The 20,558-nt window shown below is 44.9% G+C and overlaps 2 protein-coding genes across 6 annotated transcripts; one reads left to right on the plus strand and one right to left on the minus strand.

The window, feature by feature from the left end:
* Nucleotides 1–392: 392 nt before the first annotated feature.
* RNF185 (ring finger protein 185) lies at nt 393–12,998 on the minus strand. 3 transcript variants are annotated; one of them, XM_084272308.1, is made up of 7 exons: nt 12,940–12,998; nt 7,260–7,491; nt 5,627–5,645; nt 4,886–4,998; nt 4,302–4,356; nt 2,203–2,320; nt 393–652 (listed from the first exon to the last, which is right to left on the minus strand). In XM_084272308.1, exons 2-7 carry the CDS (start codon nt 7,439–7,441, stop codon nt 555–557), a joined length of 585 nt encoding a protein of 194 aa, XP_084128434.1. In that variant the 5' UTR covers nt 7,442–7,491; nt 12,940–12,998; the 3' UTR covers nt 393–554. The 3 variants fall into 3 exon arrangements, with proteins under 3 accessions (XP_084128434.1, XP_084128435.1, XP_084128436.1); XM_084272309.1 differs by lacking the exon at nt 12,940–12,998 and adding an exon at nt 12,434–12,483; XM_084272310.1 differs by lacking the exon at nt 12,940–12,998 and adding an exon at nt 9,808–9,834.
* LOC311198375 (protein CUSTOS) lies at nt 11,989–20,266 on the plus strand. 3 transcript variants are annotated; one of them, XM_084272306.1, is made up of 6 exons: nt 13,516–13,616; nt 16,829–16,874; nt 17,624–17,722; nt 18,345–18,418; nt 18,741–18,828; nt 19,211–20,266. In XM_084272306.1, exons 1-6 carry the CDS (start codon nt 13,595–13,597, stop codon nt 19,557–19,559), a joined length of 678 nt encoding a protein of 225 aa, XP_084128432.1. In that variant the 5' UTR covers nt 13,516–13,594; the 3' UTR covers nt 19,560–20,266. The 3 variants fall into 3 exon arrangements, with proteins under 3 accessions (XP_084128433.1, XP_084128432.1, XP_084128431.1); XM_084272305.1 differs by lacking the exon at nt 13,516–13,616 and adding an exon at nt 16,086–16,358; XM_084272307.1 differs by lacking the exons at nt 13,516–13,616; nt 16,829–16,874 and adding an exon at nt 11,989–12,091.
* The last annotated feature ends 292 nt before the right edge of the window (nt 20,267–20,558 follow it).

Here is a 20,558-nt window from a genome sequence, read left to right on the forward strand (position 1 = left end):
AAGAAAAGAAACCAGGTCTCCCAGCCTGGTTCCCTTTGGATCCCGTGCTGTGCCCACAGAGTCCCTGCAGTGCTGCAGACGGCTTCCTGAAGAAGGCTGGGTGTTGGTGTGAAGACCTTAAATATCATCCAAAGCTCTGGCAGATCCATCGTCGTTGCCAAGCGTGAGATACTGATCGCACTGCAGAAGTTTCCTTACCTGCCCAGTCCCACCTTGGGGCGACTGTCTTTCACATGAACCTGGTGTCACTGATTGGCACAGGATTTCAAAGCAGCACTCCTCTTTAGGAGCAGAGTTCAAACTAGGCCCATGCTTTGTGGCAGGAACCCGTTGTACAAGACAACTGAGCTGAAAGATGCTTTTTAACCAATGTTTAATTTCCAACTCTGGTGCAAAATGTGAGATTCCTCATTGTGCTGTGGTACCACCAATTCCTGAAGCCCATAATTAGCTACAGAACCAGACACCAAGAGGTTTAAAATGGGATGGGGATGCCGTTTGCAACTGTTTCACTGGCCTCGTTGGCCATGAGCTTACAGAATAATGGAAAAGATTTATGCAATCAACAGCCAGAACATTATCACCAGAGCCACAAACAGGAAGAGGCGGGATAGGAACTGCTCATCCACATATTGAGGAGTGCCTGGAACAGCTGGAAAACAGGAAGTAAAAAAAAAAAAAACAACAGTTCAGCTCCTTCCTCTTCTCCAGAATAATGTCTATTCTGAACATTGTGCGTTCATAAATTGAAAGATATGCAAGGAATCTACTTGGTGACAAACTGTTGCTATTTCCTACCCTCAGACTGGCCAGCCACACTGGAAGATCAGAGAGAAGACAGGCATCAGCTCCCTCCCTCGAGCAGGACTCGTGGTAAACCTGCTCATGACTAATAGCAGCAGGCAGCTACAAGTGCTAGAGTGCATTCGGGTCTGCTCAGAGTACTAGAGGGGACAGTGCTAAGCCAAGCTCAGTGCTCAGTTCAGTGCTGACTGCTAAGCTTGCTGTTTCCATCCTAAGGAACTCTTACCACCTCTACCTGAGCACTTTCCCCCATCAAGGTGGAACATCTCTGAATATGGAAACAATGAATTGGTCAGAGCTGCATGAGTTGCTTGGACAGGAACTAAGGGAAAGCACACATCCTCTAAAGCTCAAGCTGAGCCTTTCCAGAACTGCTCTACTGAATCCACAGATGAAAAGCAGATAAAGGAGTTGCTTAAATTATGGCTGTTACAACAGCATATATTTACATACTCCTTAGCTCAGTCACACCTCCACACAGACTTTTGGTGGATGCTGAAGTATAGTTAATAGGCAAGTTAATTTGGCCCAAGGACAGCACAGGTGTGACGTGAAGAATGTGTTGCTGCTCCTCATAATTGCTATGCCGTATGACGTGGTGCAAAAGATTTGCAAGGCACAACCTTTCACAAAGGAAGTCCAGAAAATCCTGGGCAGGAGCTTTTCTTGTTCAAAACAGGTAGATTCAGTTTGTCAGGTAGATTTGGTTTGTCTACAGTGTAGACAGGGAGGAGTTTTTCCTGGGGATTACTTAATTTTTAGCGAGCAAAGCCACTACATGGAGTAACCCAACTGTTTTTTCTTAATTAAAAACAGTGAAGTCATTTCACCAGAAAGTTACTCCTTGTGGAACACAGATGACCATCTCAGAGAGAAACTTCTGAAAAAGGATCAATCATTGCTGTCATTATGTTGTGGTATAGAGCACCAGTTTAAATTTCTCCTTCTCACCTTTCAGGAAGTGGTCCTTTCCTGCTGTTTTAAAAATAGGGGCCTCCTGCATATATCCCTGCTGACTCCTTTTTGTTATTATTAGAAACTCTAGTTCAATTTGTCCCATTTTTTCAGAGGGACTCCACTGGAGTACCAGAGGCGACATCTGAATTCAAGGGGAGAAGTCTCCAGTGCCACTGTCCCTCTCCAGCTTTACCAGGGGCCTTCAGTGAATCATATGTAAGTGACAAACTTGCTTCTCTTACATAAGCACTTGTACAAAAGGCATAAACCACAGGCTATGTTCTCTACTGGGTGTTTTCCCTCATGTTGTGTTTCTATTTACACCACTGATTACTGTTCATAAAGTTCTGTCATTTAGCAGGCCATTTGTTTATAGATACAAGGGAGTTTGTAAAACAACTGATTGTGACAGGACTCTGGGAGAAGACAGGGTCACAGTACCTGGAGGAGGTCGTCCATCATTTATGTTGAATGCTGTTGCAAATATACCAAAGGGAAACGCTCCGATTCCGAATGACATTTGGAAGCCACCATCACCAAACCCAAAGCCCTGGAATCCCTGCAGAGTAAAAAGGTACTGATCATTTAAAAACTATTTCAGAATATTTTGTGCAAGTGCAGATGTTCCTTGTCCAATGCCTTTCCTTCATTTGAAGGAGTTGCTGTCTGACAACTTTCAGTCTGTCACGCTACTGTTAAACACCTCCTTAGTTCTCCTGGGTTTAAAATGTTTCACACAGCAGAAAACTTGCCAGAGTAACCCAGAGGTTTGAGAAAATTAAAAACCAGGAGCCTTTTTTCTTCTTGATGGCTACAAGTTAACAAAAGCATTTCTGTAACATTTCTCAAAATAGTATACATCTGACAATATATCAAAGTCAACAGTAACACTTAGAGTTAGAATGTTTTAACAATATATTAATAGCTCCCTGTTACTATCAAGTAGCCATATAACATAAGAAAGGCTTTCTAAAAAACCCCATGATCTGCATTGATTTTCATGGTACATGTGCATCATTTAAATATTCAGTAGAGTGATAAATTGCCAGTGGGATGCATAGAGCATTCTAGAGAACAGTACCCAAAAGAAAAGAAAGAAAATTACCAGAGGGACTCTAATTAAGGTGGAAGATAAAATAATCTGGGGCAGGAGTCCAAGACATGGGGAAAGGAGGAAAAAAGGACTTAAAATGCAACAACATCTCATGGGATCCAGACTAAAATACCACATCAAGTCAAAAGATAAGTCTTCTAAACCAAGATGAATCCTACTGTACAAAGGCCATGTACTATTTGAGAAATGACTGTAAATAAATCTCAGCAGTTTTGTCTTGTTTAAAAACTGCAGAGTTCACAGTGACTATGTGGCATAATCCACCAAACAAACAAAAGAAACACCAAAACAAACCAAACAAACCCCACCTCTCATCTCAAAATTAAAACAGTGATACCAATTCTAAAAACCCTGTGCTCTATCACCTCCAAACAGTGGGAGGACAAAGATGACTTTACTCATACAGTAGCAGCCAGGCATTTCTGGGTTGACCCTTGATTTGAGGAGTGAAGACTTCTGACTATGATTCTCCTCAAGCATTTTGCCATTAGCTGTCAGGGACAGCAAAGCACTCTGCATGGCAGGCCCTACACCTGCAGGGAACAGGAGGGCAGCATCACTACTGCAACGTCTTCATGCCAGATGCCTCTGACTTATGGCAGCACCAGCTAAAAGGTTCAAATGAGGAATAGCAGCTGATTTAATAAGGAGGCAACTCCCTAGCGAGAGCCAACTGAGCTCACAATACATTCAATGCAGAAATGTTCCCTAATCATACCCAGCAGAGTTGTTTGCTTGAAGCATGAGGTATAGAAATTCACTCCAGGGACTTAGGCTGAGTTACAGGGAAACACACAGTTGTTTCATCAGGTCATAGTTGCTGCCATCGTGCTGAGAGACACCGTGGTCTGTCCTACTAGCTACTCCCACAGCTGATGCCAGCTGCTGCTTACATTCACTCTATGTAATCTCCTCAACAAAACCACAGATCCCTCTTCAAGCTAACAGCTATCCAACAAATACCTACATTCTTTTCTTTGTAATGCCAAGGTCCTGTAACATCCCAGGGAAATGCTAGAAGCACGTGTCAGTGCCAAAAAGTAAGTTCAGTTATGGATTATGCATTTCCACGGCAGGTGGAGTTTGACAGAAACACACTTCCACAGGATTTCCAAAGCAAAGTGTTCCTTGTATTTACACACAGAGAATGATCAGGTATGAACAGCATTTCCAGTGATGTCACACAGGCTGTTTTCATGAAGCACAATTCAAGTTAGCCCATTCTTTAGGAGGCTAAAAAAGTACTTTAGGAATGGTGTTTGGAGCCACACTGCAGCTATCGACTACTCATGAACAACCTACTGGGGATGACCAAGCTATAGGATCATAGCAGAAGCTAGAGGATCTTCACACAGGACCTCATGGATGACTAAACACCATCATCAATAAAACCAATTTATCTGCACAAGCTTCTCTTTTCACTTACCCCTCTGTTCTCTGGTTCAGGTCTCTGTCCTTGGGGCCGTGGTGGTGTTTTCTCTCTGCAGGAAGTTGTGAAATTAGCTCAAGTGCAAGGATACATGACAAGAGTATCTGCAGTAGCCTGGCTAATAAGACAGAACAAACACAGAGCGTGCTCTCACAGGGCCATGCTGCAGCAGAGCTGGAGGCAGCATGAGTGAGTAGACCACCCAGCTTATGAACCTTCAGCATCACATCGCTGAATGAAGATACTGCACTTTGAATACCCAAAGTCCCCTTGCAGAGGCTAGAAGCCAAGGACATGAACATTTTACACAAGTTTCTCCAGTGAGGTAACATTCACTGCAACCTGCCACTTATAAATGATAATAACACCCCATTCAAATTAAAATAGATTGCCAGTTGAACAGCAAATAAGGAGGGCAAACCCAGGCCCTGAAGAAGCCTGAATTTTGGGCAGAAACGTCAATTTGATCTGTCTTTTTGCAAAGTATTTAAAATCCAGCACTTTGACCGTTTCAACTTAAGGCCTTCCACTAGTTTCATTTTTAGTTTTCACACAAAAAGAGTTGTATTTAGGTTTCTTACCTGGGGTCCTGCTGCCCAGTGCTACCTCTTCCATACAGAGGAATAACTTTATCTCGACTGATGCCTGCTTTGCACACAGGACACACTTGTCTGTTTGGTCTGGTCTCTAGCCACTAAAAGAAAGGAAATTTGAAGAAAACTCATAAAAACCCACGACAACACACAAACCTCATTTGCAGCCAGGAAGAGAGACTTCAGCAATTTCTCAGAAAAGCACAGAGCAGAACATTTTAATAAGTGCCAAGTACACTCCAAAGTGGAGTTGGCATTTTGGCTATTTGGCTACGATCCACTTGCTGATGTGTACACATTCAGAACTACACTGGAGTAAACTATGAAGAAATAAACAGTACCAAAGTCCTGCACAGGAAAAGAGCTAGTGTAGTCACCCTCCCCTTTCATCTGTCTTTTCTACAATGGTACCACAACATATGCAAAGAGAATTATACTCAGCACTTAAACCTACAAATTAAAGCCCTGTGAACTGCCTACAGTAATTCTCCTGCCAAAGGTGGAAGTTTAAGAAACTCAAAAGGGGGAGGCAAGTGGAACAGCATCTAAGTTTTCTTTTTACTGAGAGAGCAGATTGCAAAGTGTTATGCATGCAGTTGCATTAGCAGGTTGCAATATCCCTGGAGAGAAAGCAGCACATTTGAAGAGGGGGGGATACTCCAGAGAACCAAGAGCTTTATTGAGTAACAGGAGCTGATGAAAGACAAAGTAAAAGGAAACCTGTCTTACCTGGTGTAAACAAGGCCAACTGTGAGCAGTCCCAGGACAGTTTGTTCACAGAGCAGAAAAAGAGAGGAAAACAGAATTAGTTACTCACAACAACTCGATCCAACAAATGTATAAAGTGTACCACAGACAGCAGCTTGGAGACAACAGAATCCTGGAATCCAGCTGAGCCAGTTCCATAACCTCCCATTAAAATATTTTTTGAAAGCACAGCCCAAGACCGATCTCCACTGGTCTTTTCAAGTTATGCAATAAGCTGCTAATGTGATTCTCTGCACATTGCCTTTGATTCCTGGGTCGTCATCCATACCAAAGGCCTGTACAACAGCTTAATTAATCTTAGTGTTTACTGTACAGATTTTCTCTTCTGATACCATAAAAAGGTATCCCTGAGCTAAGAGGCAAATAAGGAAGATATCTGTAATAAGACTTCATGATCTTAGATGTCACACAAAGGACATTTAGCTCAAACATCATCTATATTTACAGAATCACAGAATAATTGAAGCTGGACAGTACCTCAGGTGGTCCCTAGTCCAACCTGATGCTTAGAGCAGGGTCAGCTATTGACACCCAGTTGCTCAGGGCAGAGAAATTCCCATTATATAGAACTACTCTTCAGATTAAACTAATATGACAATTAAAAAAAGTTCAAATACAAACAAGCAAGCTATGAGATAAAACTGCTGAGCAGCCATCTGCTTTCAAAGGGATCTTGACAACACTGTTCAGACAAGATACATGCATTTTTTAAGGTTCTATCCTTCCAAATCTTTTTGTGCAATAATTTAATTTTATCCTAATATGCCATCAACAAGTTCCATCTCCTTCTAGAATAAGACCCTGGATCTTCAGATGTTACATACATTTACACAGAAAATAAATGCTCTTTTAGGCCTTTTTTGATTAAAGAACACAATTTAGCTGTGTAAAATAAACCAAAAAAAACCCCAAAACATTTGGCCTTCTCAATCCTTAATAAGTTCTTAACATTAAAAAGAGTATCTTCTAGACCAAACTGCCCAAATAAGAAATGCTACACTCTTATTATGTGTGTGATACATTCCCAAATCAGATCAAAGAACTGAAAAGTTATTATTACAACTGCAATTCCAGCAGAAAAGGCAAATAACCCACATGCAAAAACTTGTTATCTAATTATTACTTTTATGATTTCAACAGAAAAAAGAACAAGCTTGTAGGAAGTATGGAAACTACAATTCGGCTTCCAGAACCTAGTTTCAGATGCAGGTTTAGATGTGCACAGGTCAGAGAGGAATTTAGGTCTGAACAAGGTATCTATGCTAGACTAGAGAGCACAAATAAAGTAACACACGTAACCAAGCAGCATCAATGAACACTGCACTGCCTGTGTGGGGCTGCTTGTTTGGTTGCTTTTACAAAATAATCCAGAAGTGAAGGAAATTTAAGATGTAAGAAACCCACTCCCTGGAATGTGAGCAAAGAAAAACAGTTGAGAAGCAAACCCAGACTGCTCCTAGACCAAACCCATGGTCTTTACTTATTTTATAAAAGACATTTTATTTGATATCTAGAATTATAGAAATCATAGTCTTTTATGTGATAAGGGGGACATATGGTGTTCTGGACTATCTGAGTGGGCTTGAGTTCTTACCAGAAGAGATGTCCACACAAGCTGATAACTGCATCCTTGGCAGTGTCTAAACAGATGTTACATTCAAAAGTGTTGTCCTGATTCGTATTGTCCCCAGAACCGTTACTGCTACTGCTGCCACTGGTCCCTCCAGTACTGGAGTTCTTTGTTGATGTAGAAGTCGTGGGTCCTTTGCTTGCCATCCTCAAGAGTTACCCAGACACAAGGTCAACAAGATTTTTCTGTTGGAATCCTATCAGTGAGAAAGGGAATATAAAAAAATCTGAACAACTTCTTGGCATTACAACGTTGCATTCCTGTCCTGTTCCAAACTGGTAGCGATTTACCTAAGCAGCACTTGAATCCTCATGTTGATGGTTTTAGTTTAACATAGCCAAGAGGGATCTTTTTTTAGAAACTAAGCTACTTTAAAGTCCTGTAGTATGACCTGGCTGATAGGTGACCCGTATTTTAAAGTTACTGATAAGCAACTGACAAACAAACCCATCCTATTTTCTCATGAATGCCATTCGCTGGGAGAAGAGTGAGCTGTGCTAGTCATACCTGCTGCTTCCAACAATTCCACACAAGCTACAGCTGGGAGCACAGTCTGAAATAGGACTTAATCAGGAAGCAATTGACAGTTTGGACAGAGTGACTTAACGCCCAGTTCTTAGTTCAGTGTTCCTTAGTTTGCAATATTAATGACAATAACCTCAAGCAAAGGTGGCTCAGTACTGAGCAGTATATTGCTGCTGTCACAGCCCTGTGCTGCTACGACTATCAAACATTTTACTACTTTCAAACTATCCAACATCTCTAACTTACTAGTAATGCAGAAGTACAAAGAATTCTTCAACATACTTTCATTTTTCTTACACTCTTTCAATGCCCATTAATATATTTCTCAAAGAACACCATTTGTTTTATTTCAATAGTGATAACTTCTATAGTTTAATTCCTTGATACACAAATTCCACACTACCTAAAATACTGAGACTCAGCACAAGGCATTTACATTTCCAGAAACAAACACTTTTACCAGTACATGATTTTTAATCCAAGAACTAAAGAGTCTCAGCAGTTCCAGAAATTAATTCAACAAAACAAAAACCTTTAAAATTTTCCACTGTACTTGTCATGAAACTCTGACATCATGTTGCTGCTGCAGATACACAAATATTTAGGTAAGGTTGTGAGAAAGAAACGGATGATTATCTGAACTTTGTACAAATGTACAAACAGTTTTGCATTTTAAAAGAGCAACCTGAATTCTTCAGAAGCTAAGTTTTTTTTTGCAAACTTACCCCTCAAGCATTAAAGGCTTTTCCTTAGCGTTCCCTCTTTGTAGCAGTGCTGAAGTACAGGTGCAAGGCAGCAAAATAAACCCTTGGTATCTCTAGCTGCTACTGTCGGCAGCTTTTTTCATACAATATGAGCCCACCTCACAGCCAAGAAAGCATCATACTCAAGCCTCATGAAGGTACCACAGCAAAGAGACTCAGTGACAGCAAGGGAAATATATTTTTGCAGGGCCTTTTCACTCAGTTACATCATTTTGCACAGTGTCCCAGAAGGGCAGCTCTGTACTCGCAGACGCTGTACTTTAACACACTTTGCTTTCAGCACCGCTGACTCGTAACATTTCACACCATGACTTCATTTAGGCTCAGCAGCAAAAATTCATCTTGGTTCAAGGCAGATGGAAATGCTGCCAACCCCCAAACGGCACGCTGAAGACACTTGGATTTTTCACACATCTTTACTACCAGGATCTTCAGCCTGTCTTGCTCAGTAGGTTTAATGCTTGAAAACTTACAGACTTGAACCTATGTATTTTGCTGGGAATTACTGTCAACATTAAGAAAACCTCCTTAAAATTAAGGAGATCAACATGCTGTAAAAAGCACTAGCATTGTTTTATGGAATTGTCTGGCTTTTACATCTTGGCAGGTAACACAAGGAAAACATGGAGAAGCAGCAAATAAATTAATTTCCATGTCCCTAAAACCAATGTAGACAAAAGGTCCCTTTTTCCCATGTATTTAACACCAGAAATTTGGAGACTTGTCAGAAGCATAAAATCTGTATCTTCACAAACACCTAATTAAACACCCCTTCGCTTTTAGTAACTATGAAAAATAAATAAATCACTAAATTATGAGGAAGGATGATAGAGAAATCCATGGTGACACCAGTTATGAAAGGGAATAAAGATGGCTGAGACAGAAGATCAAAATGATGTAACAACAGGCACTGAATCCATTCTCCTAGAGGTTCGTTCCTTAATTTGTTCTGGGATCCTCTCCTCATTCTTTCTCCAAAGGCTGATGGGGCCTGATGACCCATTAGGACACAACCAATTCTAAACATCAAAAATATATCAAAACACAACAATAAAAATAATCTGCCTTATTCTGAAAAGCCTTCTCAAATGTTTGCTCTTGTCTGTGGAATATTAAGACAACTAGGACTATAACAAGTGCTGTCAGGGTTCAGTTCACCTGCAAATCAGGCAGCACATACAGGAAGAAACAAGCATGAAACAGCACCCACTGACTAAACTTACATGTTATGGTCATACATTGTATCACTTGTGTGAATCCTGAAGTAGAAGCTCAACTGCCAATTCCACTTGTTCTGAGTGTAGTACAAGCTCAAAACTGTTGAAGTGTTACACCTGAACAACTTGAATGGACACAAAACTTTTTAGGGGGAAAAAACTAAACCAGAACAGACCAACCCCCACCAAATCACAAGCAAACCACAAACCAAAAAACAACCAAACCAAAAACCCAACCACACAATGAAAACCAACCACACAACAAAACCCAAACCAACACAGCAGGCCAAACCAACCCCATTTTAATTCAGAAGCGTTCTGTGAGTTCACAGGGATGTAATGTGATTTTGGGGTTAAGTAAATAGAATTTAGAGATGCCAGTCCAGGTTTGCTAAACCCTTGTCCTCTAGGTTAGGTCTCCAAATCAACCCTAGACACATGATGAGTAGCAAACAAAGCACGTGAAAGGATATAAAAATCAGCTGTGACCTAACTGCAGGCAATCATTTTCTCTTCTGTATGCTGCTTTGCTCTCTAGATATTTACAGGAAAACAGTCTCTCTGATACTTAAAAGTCATCTCTATCAGCTGTTTATTTCCTTTAAATCCTGACAATACCCCAGCAGGTTGTTCTGAAAATGACTGCATCGCTGACATTTACTACATCCAAGAATCAAGAGTGGCAAAAGACGAATGGTTGAGAGACAAAGAACCCATTTTCAAGTATTCTTCCTAAAGAAAAACAGTCCAATGAAGCATGAAGATGACAGGGAGGTGTAGATCCCTGGTTGGGGATCCAGCACAAATCCTACCCAGCTGTGTAAAGTCTAAGCATGGCTGAAAGCACTGGTGAAACTGGACATCTGAGAAGCAGACACTGGGACCTGACACTTCACCTGAGAGCACGGGAGGTCTGGAAGTGTGGGAAACCAGTAAGACCTATGTACTGCCTACAAACTCTGCACATAAACCTCACTAGCAGGCAACACAAAAGAAATTTTACTCAAATACTTAAAACCCAAAATCTATAAACCTAGTGGGGGAAACTGTACTCCAGAAAAACCCTACTGTAAAAGATTACCTTTCTGAACTCAGCAAATGAAAAGGACTGCCAAAGTACACTGGCCTGACTGAAAATACAAGAGAAACACTGCAAGACAGACTGGGCAAGTTCCCACTAGAAGTTAAAGCATAAAAAAACCCAAAGGAAACACAGCAGGTGAGCAGTAATTCAACCTGAGAAAGACAGCTTTTAATCTATATTCCTCCCTAATGGCATCTGTATGAAACAGCTGTAGAATACATGTTCACAGCACTGCAACATGAGGATGTTGAAGTATTTAATTTTTAATCTTTTTTCACAAACAATGAGAAAAAAATCTGGTGAACATACAGGACTGGCTAGTTTATCAATAAAACTCAACAATGATGCCTCTTTATGATATCTAATAGGTAACAATGAAGTAAGAAGAAGAGCACTGCTGGATGCAGAGTTGCACTAGAAGGACATTTTTCCATATATCTTTCCTAATGAATCTTATTCTAATTAGGATTACTAAAGTGGAAACAATCCAAGTTATCTTGTTTCTAAACATCTTGCTGTTTAAATCAGAGAAAACCTGATGGGTTATTTTACTTATCACTACAGTGACCATGTCATTTTCAGACCCAGGACAAATTCTACAAACATTAGAAATTGTATCTAAATCTAAAAATATTACTTGGAGTTTATGTAAATACACCCACTCACAAGAGTAACAAAAATCTGATCCTTCACCTATTGCAGTGCTCTGGATTTCAAGTAAAACTAACAGGCAGCCATGGCTGATTACTATTAGCTCTGTTGGCAGTACCTAGAAGAAAGCACATTTACTTTGTGACAGTTGCTTTGAGATACCCTCAGCAAATACACAACCGAAGTCCTAATGTTAATCATTGATTTCTCACTACTTTTAGGCCGTCTGTCCCCCAACCATGTTACATTTTAACACCTCAGAAGCATTTCCCCAGCTCATCTCTTCAGCCCTGTAACCTGCACGGCACCGTGTAGCGTTAAAGCCGCCCCAACGTACCAGTGTGCGTGAGGACTTGGCCTTGCAAAACCAGCCATTTGCCTTACAGATCAGCGTGCCCTTGCTTGGCCTCATTTCATTAATTGGGATTCTGCAATGCACGTCTGTGTTACAGTTGCTGTTTCCAGGATAAGAGCCCTGCCGGGGGGCTGTTTTGGCAGCTCTAAGGATTCCGTATACCTCAGGATGGCGAGACAGCGTTACACACTATCAAAAAAGTAAGTGATTGATACTTCTAACTCTTCCATAAAAGTAAAATACAGACTCCAAGAAAACGTAGCACAAATCCTTAGACAAAGATTTTATCCTCTTACCTCATAAAGTCCAAAGGGGAAAAGAAAAAAAAAAAAAGAAAAGAAAACTGATATAACCAGTTGGGTAATACTGCCTGAGCGTTTTCCTGGTTGGGATTGTTATGTAAAACATTAAATGCCCCTTAATTGGACTAACCAGGTTAGCAGCAAAATGTAAAAATAAAATAAGCCAGCTGTGATACGGTGTAAGAAGTAATATGGGCAGTTCCCAGCAGAACAAACCCCACGACTCGCGATGGCACGTACCAGGAGCTAACGCTTCGCCACCAGCCCCGGAGCCAGGCATTTACCTAACGCGGAACGGGCGCTTCTCCTCGCAGAGGCCGTCGGCCGTACCGCAGAGCGGGGGGCCCTGGCACCCGCAGCCGCTAAACGCGGGGAGTTCGGAGGAAAACCCTCCCGGGCGGTGCCCGACCCTGCGCGCCGCGGCGGCAGCGAGCCCCGGGCCCGAGCTCCGGCAGCGAGGGCGGCGCGCACCGGGCCTGCTGGGGCGCTCCTGGGGGAGGGGGAGGAACCGGGGCCGCGGGGCCAGGACGGCAGCCGGGCTGGCCCAGGCTCCCGCGGCGCCCCCGCTCCCGCTCCGCCCGCCCCTCGCCTCGCTCGTTTCAAACAGGCGCAGGCGGCTCCGGCCTTCCAGAGGCCCCCGGGCACGACTCGGCCCCGGCCCGCTCCCTTCGCGACTCGGAGCCGCCGCCCGGCCTCGGCTCTCCCCACCCTCCACCACCAGCCAGGATCCGCCGGGCTCGGCTCACCGACGGCTCTCGCTGCTCCCCCGCAGCAGCCTGAGCCGCTCCCCTGCCAGCGGCCGCCGTCACCTGATCGCCCGGAAGCCCGGCCCTGACGGAAGGGACCGGCCTCCCCGCCGCTGCGCCGGGGCCGCGGGACCGCGTTCCGCCCGCCCGGGGCTCCCCCGCGCTCGGGGGCTGCCCCACGCCGCGCCCAGCGGGGCGGCTCCTTGGAAACGGGGCGGCGGCTCGGGCCGGGCCCGGGGTGCCCCGTGGGGAGCGGCGGGGTTCCCCGGGCAGTGGGCGGTTAGCGCTGCCCTCCCTTCCCCCGACCACCCGACCCAGACCCTGGAGCCGGTTGTTACCTCAGCCAGGGAACCGGTTCGGTGCAACCCGCTCGGACTAGGCGGTGCTTTCACCCCGGGCTCAGCCACCACGGAGCCTGCGTGCTCCGTGGGACTGTCAGCTCCCTGTCTATCGCAATTCTGTTGCCTGCTGACGCGAGGTGTTGCGGGGCCAGGGGCCGAACACCTGCCCCGGAAAAGAACAAAAACTACTTACTTATTGTCTCTACAGCAGCAAATGTGTGGCCCAAGCAGGGAAGGAAGGCAGCTTTGAGGGAAGGAAATGGTTCAAATGTGTGCAGAGCGCGCTAGGATCTGAGCAGAGGAGCATCTCCGGGATGGAAACTGAGATTTCTGAAGGTATTTATGTAGTTGTGAGAATCATGGAGAGAGGGACAAATGGGATGGAGAGGATGGGACCTGGTGCCTGAAGGAGAGGCCAGAGCTGAGAAAAGAGACCAAAGAGCCACCTCTGAAGGGTTTTGTCCCTGCTCTGAGGACAGTGAGGCAGAAAACAGTGCAAAACTGCTTGTTGTTTTACCCAGTGGAGAATGGGTGAATCCTAAACCAAGGTCTCTCACTAAGGGCAAGTCCTACAGGGGAGTAGTTAAGATAAGAAGTGGAGGGGGGTTAGTGCCAAGGGATCAGGAAGAGACCAAGGAGATTGTCTGAGGCCTGTCTACTGGCTCAGGTGGCCTGAGACTACACAGCACTAGTGTGAAGGGTCGATGCAAGTCGGGAAGTGTTCAGCAATATCAAACCACAGCTGTATGGAGCCTTCACACTGCTTTCAGTAACACTCAGGCTTGGCAAAACCTATGTCAAAGCAGCCACTCACCAGCCCTGCTTGAATTGCCATAATGTGTCAATGTGTCATGCTGTAAAATTTGTAGTTGGGGTAAGATGAGGACAGTATCTGAAAATGGTAGTGCCTGTGGCATTAGGACACAAGTTGTGAAGCTGTCCTACCCACACTAGCAGTGTCTGTGAAAGCTTCTCTAACAAAGCAGGCCATCTCATTTTCAACAAGACGGTAAAGCAGCACCGTTTGGCACAGGTTCAGCATTCAAGCAGAAATTTGGCATCTCAGTCTAGTATCAAGTTAATAAGAAGTTAACAAGGCTCCAGAGATATACGTGGTATTCTCCAGATGCTCATTAGAACAAGGATAAGCTTTTGAAATTTGGAACATTGTAGAGCAGTCACCATGTATGTCTCGAGTCAAAAGAATTTCAGTATAAAAAATAAAACAGAGGTTGATTTTTGGTGTTATAAACATTGGAATAAGTAATGCCCAGAACAGTCTTTATTGCTTGAGTGTCATAGGGTAACTAAAGTAACATGAAAAGAAATGCAGTTACTGACATAGACAATGTAGCCAGGGGATGTTTTTGCTGCCCAGTGATAATTTTAACATTTTATTTCTGTTTTAAGTCTCAAAAGTATTATATTATTAGACAGTTCTATAATGTGTAATACTTACAGTACCCTTGTTCTACTGATAACAAGTAGAAAAAAAGATCCAGAGAGCGGCAGTGAATAAGATGGGATGAATGGAAAGGGTGGAATATGAGAATGAAAGCGCTAATCCTGTTTACAGTTAAAGGTAACGGGAGGGGAAGAGGCTTACTTAAAACACTAGGTCAGCTGGAGAATATACATGGGACATTCAGATTTACTCCCACTGGCAAAGAATAATTACATTGAATGGCAACAGTAAGTGATGCAAGGGAATACTTTCCTTACTGAAGATAAGAAACCACCTTTGAAGGAGCTATATCATGTGTGTAATGGGGATAGAAGTATCATTTATATTTATGCATATTCTGATGGTGGTATGTGTATCCTTCTTCAGTGTGGCTCGTAGCCAGTAATTGCTTAGAGAAACTTCGTGCCCTGGTTGCCAGTTCATTCTTCTCATGTGTCTGAAAATGCATAACTTTGATTTACTCACTTTTCATCATCTAAGTCACATGACTGTCAAATAGAATGTTGATATTGATGGTACACACAACCCCCCTCCTAAAATTCTTAATTTTGAAAGCCATATCAGGAATTCCCTGACCTTAAACCTATCACTTTTTTTCTCATCAGTTCTCCCAGGTTTACTTGTATTTTCAACCGACTGGTATCTTAATTCAGTATCAAATTGTGTTTGGGAATACTCTTCCTTCCTTGAAATTTCCATGCCAAAGAGTTCCCATCTGTCTGTGGCCTTTCACCTTTGTGCAGAGAGCGCCCTTTCCAAGAGCTTCTGCTCATTTCCCTTGTCTGCCTTCAGTATCACACCAGAGGTGGGAGACCATACAGCTATTTCTGGAACGTGACGTGCATCTGCCTGTTCTCTTCTGGATCACATCTCTGGAAACTGCTGTATTTCAGAGAGTCACCCCCTAAGCAGGCTGAACTTTGCCCAATCCGCCTGCGTTAACCAGGCTTTGAAGCATCTGGTGCTTGGCAGCTGCGAAGGCAAATAACAGAGCAGAAACACACCCGTCTGTTAGAGAGCTGCCCATGCCTCTAACAGCCAGCTGGAAGGAAACGGCAGAAGGGTCTTGTTAAGCCAAGATGAAAGATCCATGAAGCCACGTTGGTTAACAGTGCTAAACAGAACGTCCCCCGTGCAATCCTCAGGGCTTCTGAGCTCACGAGGCAATGGTTCCGTTGTCACCCTTGACTGGTCATTCCCTATTTATGGACAAAGCAGTTGCAAAAGGCTACCCCGGGCTACCCCCCCTCGCTTGAGGGCAGCCTTCACCCGGCCTCTTCGACGGAGAGGAATAACCGCATGCAGAGAGACCCCGGGACGCCCACGGCAGCCCTCAGAGATCACTGCTCGGCCGGGCGCGGCCCCCACCGCCATCTTGTCGGAGGCGGCCCCCGAGCACTACACCTCCCAGCATGCCCCGCGGCCGGCCGGCCGGACTACAGCGCCCGGCGTGCCTCCCGACTGGCGCGTCTCCAAAATGGCGGCGCCCAGGGCTGGCTCGGGCCTGGACACAGACACGGACTCGGACAGCAGCGGCGAGGCGGCGGCGCGGTTCCGGGAGGCCGCGTGGGACTGCGTTGCGCAGGCGGCAGGGCGGACCGAGCCGTGCGGCGGTGAGGGGCCGCGGCCGGCTGGGCTCTGCCGTCCCGTCGCCGCGGTGGCGGCGTGTCCTGCCCTTGCCTCATCTCCCCGCCGGGTCGGGCCGGAGCCCCCCCGCAGCTCCTCCCGCCGCGGGACTGGCCTGGGGGAGAGGCGCTCAGGCGGGCGCGCCTCTGCCGCCGAGCCGGTGTCACAACCGGGACGCCTCGGGAGCCGCCGGCGCCTGGGGGAGCCGAGGGGGGAGTACGGGAGGGGGGCCGGCCTGACCGCGGCGATGCGCAGCCATCTGCCGAGGCCGGAGCCCCTTCCTGGGCAGGCCGTCCCCTGCCGCCTGGCCCGTGGGGAGTCTCCCTTTCCCCCCAAGGCCGGCCCGGGCTCCTTCAGCCGTGGGGCTTCGCGCTGTAACATCACGCGTGCCAGAAGGGGGCTTAGAGAGGCTCTGGTCACAGGCCTTTGAGCTTGCCTTTGCTTCTTCCTTTCCCAGGTGGCCTTAAGAAGGGTCGGTGTCAGCCTGCTCGGCCTAGCCTGAGGTATCTTGCATCTGTTTTCAAGCTTATGTTTTGCTCAAGGGGAAAAAAATAATGTATGTTGCATTTGTGCTGCTTACAGTTTTTAAAAGAACACTCCTCATCCCTCCAGCAGCAGGGGAATGTAAATTACTGCTGCCAGTTACAGCGTCAGTCCTGGGTGGCAGAAATCTCCTGGCTCTGCAAGTGTCCATAAAGGCATTAGTACAGTTATGGATAAGAAAAGTCCTCTTTCTTAAAAAAAAATCCCAAAACAAACCATGTTGCAATTGGAAAGCCAGGCATTCATCTGGAAAGCAATACCTGACTTGAGAGCCTGGGAGTGGAGGTGGTGCCATTATATCTGCATTTGCACCATTTCTATAGGCTCGGTTCTGAAGGCTGGCAGCTTAGTAAAATCCCCTCTCCTGAGACAGGTTTTTATATGAATTGTGGCAGTATACACAGGGGCTGTATGCAGGAGAGGGGATGTCTTCTTGTCACTTGTTTTTGGGGGCTGTTTTGATGAGGAAAAAATCATTTGATTACTAACTATGCTGGAGGTAGCTAAAAACCTTTAGCTCTCTTTTGGCAACTGAACTGTTTGTGCCAGGTATTTTTCTACCTTTCTTAGCAGCCTTCCCTATCAAGTATTAATTGATTACTAGAGGGCAGAAGGTTTTATAGCCCCTTATCTCTTGTTTGTGTGAGAGCACCAGGTGTTCCTGGCTTTGAAAGATAAAATCCTTTTTTTACATTTATATTTTAAACAGGTGTGAGGTGAATGGTCATGATGAGGATGGGAACGAGCTACAGACGACACCAGAGTTCAGAGCACATGTTGCCAAGAAACTGGGAGCAATGCTAGACAGGTAATGGCCTGCAGTACTAAAAAAACTTGTTCTACAGGAGCAGTTTGGATATGGCAGAAAAGTTGTTTCTCCTTGTTTCCATCATCCCTGTATTTAGTGCAAACTTCCAATATTCTATGAACTAAGCTGGCCCATGTGTTGTGCCCCTCAGGTAAAGCCCCCCCTGTGCAGCACTGTGTCTCTCCATTTGCCTCTGTGGTAAATGTGTTGTGGGGAGGAAGAGGCAGTGTTTGGATGCCTTGCTGCTTCTGTCATTTAAAGGCTGGCACAAGAACCTTTCCTTTATTCTTACAGCCAAAGCCAATACCTGGTTTGGAGTTGTGCCAGCACTACCCCTCTGACTGGGCTGCTGCTTTGTTTATTGTGTAAATACAACCCCCAGAACTAGAATTCCTGGTGTTTAGAGTTGGCTTCACAAACGTTGCTTTTAAGTCATTCTTGTGGCATGTGTTGCCAAGGAGAGAAGACATGGTCTGCTCTGAAAGCAGGGAGGTGAGACAGCTTCACTAAGAAGTGAGATGCTACATAACATCTCCCTGGAGTCTTTGTTTCCTAGAAACACCCAACTTCAGCTCATTTTGCACAAACCACTCTTAAGATCTGACTGAGGCTTTCTGTTTAGTTTCATCACAGTCTTGAAGGACTCATCAGGAGCTTCACAGACTTCTGTGCAACAGTGTGATGCTGCAGATGATGGTGAGTTCTAGTCACAGCTACTGTGACTGTTATGTGATGTGTTAGTGAAATGATGGCAGGTGGGGTGAATACTCTGTGGCCAGTCACACACCCAACTGACTAGTAAGCATCTGCAATAGAAGGGTTTCTGTTACTGTCTGTGAAGGGTGTTGCTTTGAAGCTGTGATCTCTGGGCCTTAACTTCTCTCAGATGATCCCAAATAATTGCTATCAAGCACTATAGCAATACAATAACAGCAGGGAGGCTTCCCAGGGAGATTGCTGTTGATTGCTTTCACCTCTCTCTTATATTGTGGCTAAAACTCCCTTTTACATATTTCAGGTTTTCGCCTCTTCTCTTCCTCTGTCCCAGGAGACTGTGGGAAATCAGAGCCTTGCCCTGCAGCAAGGAGACAGCTAGTGAGCTCCAGGTGAGGTGGTGTCAACTGCCTTGCTCCCAAATTACTGTTGTGTCCCACATTTCAGAGGCAGCTGGGACTCTCACAAGGGAGAAGGAAGCTGAAAAGCTTGAGAAGTGTTTATTTATAGCTCCTGTGTTTGACTAGAACAGACTTTGTTTCTTTTTCTAGTGCCAGGGAGCTAGAAATGTTTGTGGGAGATGCTCTTTCCACCTCCTGGTATGTGTAAAGAACAGGCAACCTTCAAACTGGTTAAATGCTAACTTGTGTTGGAGTCCCAGAGCTGCTGGGTGTTTATCAGGTGTTCTCATCTTGGATTACTCTGCTGTTTGTGCTTTGGGTAATTCAAGGCTAAAGTATAACATAAGTTCCTTTCCTTTTGTTTCCTTTCCAGTGACACAGACAGTGACCAGGAGTGGCAAAAGTACCAGGAGGCTGCAGTGTCAGCCACAGACATTCTGAAGCAAAGTGCTTTTCCTACATTGGCCCAGGATTCCAGTGGGGATCAGAGTCAGGGTTGTGTAGAGCACAGACAGAAAAAAAAGAAGAAAAAGAAAATCAAGGGAGAGAACAATATTCAAGAGAAAAGAACAGGCCATGTAGAGTGTGACCAGATCAGCAAAGATTCACCAGGGTTGGTGTCTGCAAATGGATGGTGTGAGAGACAGGACAGCAACTGTACAGACACCTCAGGGTCACCAGGAGTTGTAAAGAAGAAAAAGAAGAAGAAGAAAAGAGAATGAAGACTTCACTCTGCAAAGCCAGGTGAATATGATGGATGAAGTATGCTGGAAAAAACCCAACCCTAACAGAAAGAGTTGTTTGAGATGAGGGAAAATTAATTGGCAAAGCTTCTGTTCTAAAAGCTCAGTGGCCTGAGAGTCTAATTAAGTGACTTCCTATGTTGTTGGCATCCCCTGGGGAAGGGGACGTTGTTCTCCTAGCACAGCAGTTGTCTGTGCTGCTGCTTCTGCAGGCCTTGTGTCACAGGATTAAATACTGTGCAGAGACTTGTGTGACAGAGGGATGTAACCAGAGCTGCACCCCTCCTGGTCTGTTCCTTCACCAGATCTAATGTCCTGGAGAAAGTATGTGGTGAATTGAATTTGGTTTACATGGCAACAGGTGATCACCTCCTTTTTCTCTCCTAGATGCCTCCTAAGAATAGCTCCAGCCTGTGGGAGACTCATTTATCAAAAACATCCTGTCAGATATCAGGGCCCCCTTATTTTTCTTTCCCTGTGATCACCATAACAATCTGTTGTTGAAACCTGTCATGTTACTAATCCCTCTGTAATCTGCACCTCTCCAGGGCCCCTGCATGTAAACAGTGTGTGCAGTGAGCTGATTTCAGAGTTGTTACAGATAGGTAGCTCTCCTCGAGTTGGTCCTTTGAATTTTTTCATGTATATTTTCATGGCATTTTTTGTTATTAAACTCTGCTACATTATGAGTTTTGTTTAATTTGGCAGACTTTGTACAACAGTGTCTTTCCTGCTGTATTCAGATGGCTTCCCCAGCAGAGATAACAATGGCCAAAGACGACTTTTAGTTGCTTGGTGATCAATGTATGAGACTGCTACAGGAAGGAATTAAGCCTAACTTGAAAGTCACTGTTTCAGTCCTTATTTTCACTGGTGATGACTTTTGTCTCTCTGAAACACAGTGAGTTTGGATAGTTTTCAGTATGGCTCTCAGCCCATTCGTGCTTCAGCTCCTGTGTTTCAGGGAATGACCTGCTA

The sequence above is a fragment of the Gallinula chloropus genome (genome assembly GCF_964237585.1).
Source record: "Gallinula chloropus genome assembly, chromosome: 17".
Lineage (NCBI taxonomy): Eukaryota > Metazoa > Chordata > Aves > Gruiformes > Rallidae > Gallinula > Gallinula chloropus.

What these genes read in the sequence shown, in the direction of transcription:
- RNF185 (XM_084272308.1), bottom strand. Translation starts at nt 7,441, where the DNA reads ATGGCAAGCAAAGGACCCACGACTTCTACATCAACAAAGAACTCCAGT. An exon ending in ACTGGGCAGCAGGACCCCAG is followed by an intron (nt 4,357 to 4,885) that starts GTAAGAAACCTA and finishes AACTTCCTGCAG; the next exon opens with AGAGAAAACACCACCACGGC. An exon ending in TGATGGACGACCTCCTCCAG is followed by an intron (nt 653 to 2,202) that starts GTACTGTGACCC and finishes CCTGTTTTCCAG; the next exon opens with CTGTTCCAGGCACTCCTCAA.
- LOC311198375 (XM_084272305.1), top strand. Translation starts at nt 16,223, where the DNA reads ATGGCGGCGCCCAGGGCTGGCTCGGGCCTGGACACAGACACGGACTCG. An exon ending in GCGGACCGAGCCGTGCGGCG is followed by an intron (nt 16,359 to 16,828) that starts GTGAGGGGCCGC and finishes TTCCTTTCCCAG; the next exon opens with GTGGCCTTAAGAAGGGTCGG. An exon ending in CCTGCTCGGCCTAGCCTGAG is followed by an intron (nt 16,875 to 17,623) that starts GTATCTTGCATC and finishes TATTTTAAACAG; the next exon opens with GTGTGAGGTGAATGGTCATG.